Source organism: Tachysurus fulvidraco, chromosome 16 (genome assembly GCF_022655615.1).
Source record: "Tachysurus fulvidraco isolate hzauxx_2018 chromosome 16, HZAU_PFXX_2.0, whole genome shotgun sequence".
In the NCBI taxonomy this organism is placed as follows: Eukaryota; Metazoa; Chordata; class Actinopteri; order Siluriformes; family Bagridae; genus Tachysurus; species Tachysurus fulvidraco.
The window spans coordinates 21,069,551-21,076,119 of record NC_062533.1 but is presented as its reverse complement, the minus strand read 5'-3'; the positions used below and the strand labels follow the sequence as shown (position 1 = coordinate 21,076,119).

At 40.8% G+C, this 6,569-nt stretch overlaps 1 protein-coding gene across 5 annotated transcripts in view; it reads left to right on the top strand.

Moving 5' to 3' along the window:
• The first annotated feature begins 2,289 nt into the window (after nucleotides 1-2,289).
• The window catches only part of ddhd1b (DDHD domain containing 1b), a 15,443-nt gene continuing 11,163 nt past the window's right edge, over nucleotides 2,290-6,569 (top strand). Inside the window, exons 1-2 of one of the 5 annotated variants that reach the window (XM_027154914.2) lie at nucleotides 2,290-2,453; nucleotides 2,581-3,131. In XM_027154914.2, the coding sequence (XP_027010715.2) occupies nucleotides 2,624-3,131 (508 nt within the window). In that variant the 5' untranslated portion in view covers nucleotides 2,290-2,453; nucleotides 2,581-2,623. Of the gene's footprint in view, nucleotides 3,132-6,569 lie in introns of all 5 variants that reach the window. The other 4 variants (XM_027154911.2, XM_027154913.2, XM_027154915.2 and 1 more) reach the window with 4 other exon arrangements.

Genomic DNA, 6,569 nt, shown 5'->3' with positions numbered 1-6,569 from the left:
TGTACATTATGTTTTACAGAAGCTGTGCAATACTTTATTTAACAGAATAGAGAGAGGAGAAAGAGAGGGGGTGAGGAGCGAGAGAGAGGAGAGAGAGAGACAGAGAGAGAGAGGGAGGAAAATGAGAGAAGAGAGAGGGAGAGAGAGAGGAGAGAGAGAGGGAGAGTGTGTGTGAAGAGAGAGAGAAAAGAGAGAGAGACAGAGAGAGAGAGGAGAATGAGAGGAGAGAGAGAGAGACAGAGAGAGAGAGGGAGAGTGAGAAGAGAGAGAGAGTGTGTGTGTGAAGAGAGAGAGAAAAGAGAGAGAGACAGAGAGGGAGAGAGGAGAGAGAGAGTGAGTGAGAGAGAGAGAGAGAGAGAGAGAGAGAGAGAGAGAGAGAGAGAGAGAGAGAGAGAGAGAGAGAAGAGTGAGAGAGTGAGAAGAGTAAGAACTCTGTGAGCTCGACACAGACAGATGGATGGAAAGTTCCTGTGATGGTGTGGATGTTTTCACCACCCGTAACACTTCATTAAAATTCTGTAACACTCCCCTTCAGACTGTGTACATTTATAACCTTAACGTGTTGTAGAATTAGATTTACAGGGCTCTCAAGTTTTAAAGACAGTAAAGAGTGACATCTCCACCACCCCCACCCAAACATAACAATGGGTTGTTGTCCTACACCCTTTTCACCATCTTCTCTGGGCCAGCTTCATGCACCTGGCCTTTTTAGGGGACTTTCCTCTCATGGCGAATGACAGAATGCTTTGTTGCTTTTTAGTTGAGATCTTTGAAAGACAGATGCAATGATTATTGCATCAAAGGCCAGGATATCAAATATGACATGATTTTAAAAGTGACCTTTAACACGATGATGTAATACACTTTTAAAATTATTAAGTCTATTTGGAGAGAAATGTTTAATGTGACAAAACTTCAGTCATCGTGTGATAATGATAATATGACTAGACCAGTGGTTCTGAAACGTTTTCAGTGTGCGGCCCCCCGTGTATACAGTGTATCCCTAGTTGCCCCCCAAAAGAAAATTTATGACATAAAACATTCCAAATCTTAATATTTGAATTAAACAAAACTTATTAAATTATAAACTGTAATGCTGTTGGTTAGTAGCCTTATTTGTTATGAGATTTAATTACACAGAATTTATGATAAATTCGTTATTTTATAAAATGTCATAAAACCGGGGCCCCCTGGCACAATCTCAGGGCCCCCAGTTTGAGAAGCACTGAGCATATTAAATATGTGATAGTTAGTTTTTCTGCGTGAGAAAATACAATGTGGCAGGAGAACGTGAAAATAGACCCAAATGCGTGACTGTTGTGTTAATGCGTGATACTTGAGAGCCCTGGGTTTCACCTGATACTCATTCCTCCTCCTCTTAAGTCCATTATTCACCCCGTTATTTCCATCTCAGTGGTGGCGCTGAGGTTCATTTTCACTCTCAGCTCATCGCTGTACCACCATCTCCTAGTCACATGGTGTAATTACACAGAAAATAAACCTCTGACAAGAACAAAGTTCAACTTCCACTCGGTGTTAATTAACCAATTAACCAAGTCTGTGTTAGAATTTAAATCACCCAAATCAAACAGAACACTTGACATATAAACAATGAACTTGAGTGTAGAAGTTTTATTATTTGACGAGAGCTACAGCACCTCCACCACAGAAAGATCTCACCATGACTTGAAGTAATTATTATTATTATTATTATTATTATTATTATTATTATTATTATTATTATTATTGTTGTTGTTGTTGTTGTTTAAAAATAATCATTCACCCGAGCAATAAAAATATGAATATATATACAGAGCATTATTTTTTTTACATTGCAAATCAGCTTTGATTAGAACACCAAATGAACCTTTCAAACAACCTGTGCAGAATGGTACAAGAAATAAAATAGCAATTACCTGTAATTATTAAAACAATTACCTATAAAACTTTAAACTCAGACCAACACAAAACCAAAGAATATTGTGTAACTGTATTAGAATTAAAATATATAAAAAAAACTAAATGAATGTCTGTGAACGAAACCATCTTCAACCACTTTAGGAAAAAGCCACAATGTTTTCTTCAAATGTGACATTTCACATGTCTGCACTCGCCCCTGACCTTCTGCACTCATTAACATTCCGTTTCATGTGTTCAGGTGAGGCAGTGCAGTTCATCCAGTCACCAGCAGGTGTCTTCGATCCCACATGAGAAACACTACAACGATCTCGCTCCCTCTTTCCCAACTCCTATTACCGGAGAGTATGTAATAGACGCACACACACACACACACACACACACACACACACACACACACACACACACACACACACACACACACACACACACACACACACAGTGCGGATATGGATGTGCGCAGTCGGTGCGTTAATGTTAGAGCTGCAGAATGAAACACATCCCGAGTCAGAGGCGCGTGCAGGAGAACCGACAGAGTAAAGAGATATAAAGGATTCAATTTAAGCGCAGTGAGATGCGGCGGTGATTAATAAATCTGTGTGTGTGTGTGTGTGTGTGTGTGTGTGTGTGTGTGTGTGTGTGTGTGTGTGTGTGTGTGTGTAGGTTGAACTGAGGCTTTGCAGCTTTCGGTCTTAAAACTGGACACATGAGCGATTTTACAGGAGCACCGGAGAGTCATTTCCATGCCTCGGACTGGGCGGTGAGTGATGTGCGCGCGGACATGATGGACACACACGGGGACATGATGGACACACACGGCATGTTGTTGGGCCTCGCTGAGGATGCTGCCTTCTCCAACTCGGACTATCTGGACCCGAACTACACGGATGGAGTAGAACCGGCGGCGAGGACGCGCCCCAGCACCCGCAGTCGGTCCGGAGAGGTGACGGAACTTGAGGCGCAGGAAGTGCGCTGGTTCTACAGAGAGGACAAAAGGAACTGGAAGCCCTTTGTGGGACACGACTCTCTAAAGATCGAGCTGGCTTACCGACCACTGTGCGCGCTGAGGGATGCGCGTGAGGGCGTGTTTGAGCCAGAGGACAGTGTGTGTGAGTGTGTGTGTGACGACGCGGGTGTGGAGGCGGTGTGTGTGCGCGGAGGACTGTACGAGGTGGACGTGAGGGAGAAGGAGTGTTATCCGGTTTACTGGAACCGTGAGTACATCATTTAATCAAGCTTCTAAAAAAGTCAGGGATGCTGAACTGCCCTCTAGAGGACAAAAAAGAAGTTACAGGGACGTACATCTGTAGGGCAGGACATCAGAATCAGAATCAGATTCAGGTTTATTGGCCAAGTGTGTTGATGTTGACACACACAAGGAATTTGGTTCCAGCTGTTTGTGACTCTCAAAAGTACAGAAATAACACAATACTATACTATACACACATAAATAACACTATACTATACAATACACACATAAATAACACTATACTATACAATACACACATAAATAACACTATACTATACAATACACACATAAATAACACTATACTATACAATACACACATAAATAACACTATACTATACAATACACACATAAATAACACTATACTATACAATACACACATAACACTATACTATACAATACACACATAAATAACACTATACTATACAATACACACATAAATAACACTATACTATACAATACACACATAAATAACACTATACTATACAATACACACATAAATAACACTATACTATACAATACACATAAATAACACTATACTATACAATACACACATAAATAACACTATACTATACAATACACACATAAATAACACTATACTATACAATACACACATAAATAACACTATACTATACAATAAACACATAAATAACACTATACTATACAATACACACATAAATAACACTATACTATACAATACACACATAAATAACACTATACTATACAATACACACATAAATAACACTATACTATACAATACACACATAAATAACACTATACTATACAATACACACATAAATAACACTATACTATACAACACACATAAATAACACTATACTATACAATACACACATAAATAACACTATACTATACAATACACACATAAATAACACTACACTATACAATACACACATAAATAACACTATACTATACAATACACACATAAATAACACTATACTATACAATACACACATAAATAACACTACACTATACAATACACACATAAATAACACTATACTATACAATACACACATAAATAACACTATACTGTACAATACACACATAAATAACACTATACTATACACATAAATAACACTATACAATACACATATAAATAACACTATACTATACAATACAGACATAAATAACACTATACTATACAATACACACATAAATAACACTATACTATACAATACACATATAAATAACACTATACTATACAATACAGACATAAATAACACTATACTATACAATACACACATAAATAACACTATACTATACAATACACATATAAATAACACTATACTATACAATACAGACATAAATAACACTATACTATACAATACACACATAAATAACACTATACTATACAATACACACATAAATAACACTATACTATACAATACACATATAAATAACACTATACTATACAATACAGACTGTGTATAACACTTGAATCTTGAAGGCCTCCACAGGGCTGTTGGATATTGTGAGGGGGAGTAGTGTTGATCTCCACAGTTTTGAGGGTGTTTAGCTCTAGACTGTTCTGACTGCACCGTAGCACCAGCCGCTCCACCTCCTGCTGGTATGCAGACTCACCATCTTGGATGAGACAGATGAGCGTAGTATCATCTGCAAATTTCAGGAGTTTAACAGTTTGGTCACTTGAAGTGCAGTCATTAGTGTAGAGGGAGAATAGCAGTGGGGAGAGGACACATCCCTGAGGAGCACCAGTGCTGATTGTCCGAATGTCGGAGATAACACCTCCCAGTCTCACCTGTTGTCTCCTGTCTGTCAGGAAGCTGGTGATCCACTGACAGATGGAAGTGGATAGTGATAGTGAGCATTAGGAGATTGGAGTGGAGAATTTCCGGAGTTATTGTATTAAAAGCCGAACTGAAGTTGACAAACAGAATCTGGGCGTCTGTCCCTGTGCAGTCCAGGTGTTGCAGAATGTAGCGCAGCCCAATGTTGACTGATCTGTTTGCACTGTAGGCAAACTGTAGGAGATCCAGCATCTGTTCTGTGACAGTCTTTAGGTGGGCCAATACCAGCTGTTCAAAGGTCTTCATGACAACAGATGTCAGAGCGACAGGAATGTAGTCATTCAGTCCAGTGATGGAGGGTTTCTTGGGGACCGGGATGATGGTGGAGAGTTTAAAGCAGGAGGGGACTTCACACAGCTCCAGAGATCTGTTGAACATATGGGTGAAAATAGTAGCCAGTTGATCAGCACATGCTTTGAGTCAGGAGGAGGAGAACCCGTCTGAGCTGGGAGTTTTCCTCGCCTTCTGTCTCTGAAAGAGCCGATTCACATCCTCTTCACAAATTGTGAGTGCAGCTTGATTGCTGGGAGGAGATGTTAATGGGGTTCCCAGAGGTGTGATGTCAGTCAGTGAGTTGGGTTGGATGGGAGGCGTGAAGATGTTGTTCTCAAACCTGCAGTAGAAGGTGTTGAGGTCATCAGCGTGGTCTTTGTTGCTTCAGTGGGCGATGGGGGGCGAATCTTGTAGTTTGTGATGTCTTGCAGGCCTTTCCACACTGACGCAGGGTTGTTATCTGAACACCTGCTTTTCAGAGTAGCTTCTTTTGGCTATTCTGGTCTCCTTTATCAGTAGGTTCCTGGCCTGCTTATACAGAGTTCATAACACCGAGTTCAAGGTGAAGCCAGAATGAGGCCCTCTACTGACTGGCTGCAGTATACATTTTAACCACGCCCACTCCCAAGTTAGTACATGGAAAAAGCCTGATCTCTCCTATACGTTTAATAGGAGTTTTTTGGTGGTAAAAAAAAGGGAGTGGTCGGTGAGGTGATTGATGGATTTGGACATGACAGTCAAGTGTCATGAAAGTGTACACAATCCAACACACATCTGAAGATCTGAACAGTTGTGTAATAAAGTTGTGACCTGTTCTAAACTGTTCTAACACACTCCAGGAGTGTGTCTCACAGCAGGAGTGTGTCTCACAGCAGGAGTGTGTCTCACAGCAGGGGTGTGTCTCACAGCAGGAGTGTGTCTCACAGCAGGGGTGTGTCTCACAGCAGGAGTGTGTCTCACAGCAGGAGTGTGTCTCACAGCAGGGGTGTGTCTCACAGCAGGAGTGTGTCTCACAGCAGGAGTGTGTCTCACAGCAGGGGTGTGTCTCACAGCAGGAGTGTGTCTCACAGCAGGGGTGTGTCTTATAGCAGGGGTGTGTCTTATAGCACAGGTGTGTCTTATAGCATGGGTGTGTCTTATAGCAGGGGTGTATCTCACAGCAGGGGTGTGTCTTATAGCAGGGGTGTGTCTTATAGCAGGGGTGTATCTTATAGCATGGTTGTGTGTCTTATAGCACGGGTGTGTCTTATAGCACGGGTGTGTCTTATAGCAGGGGTGTATCTTATAGCATGGTTGTGTGTCTTATA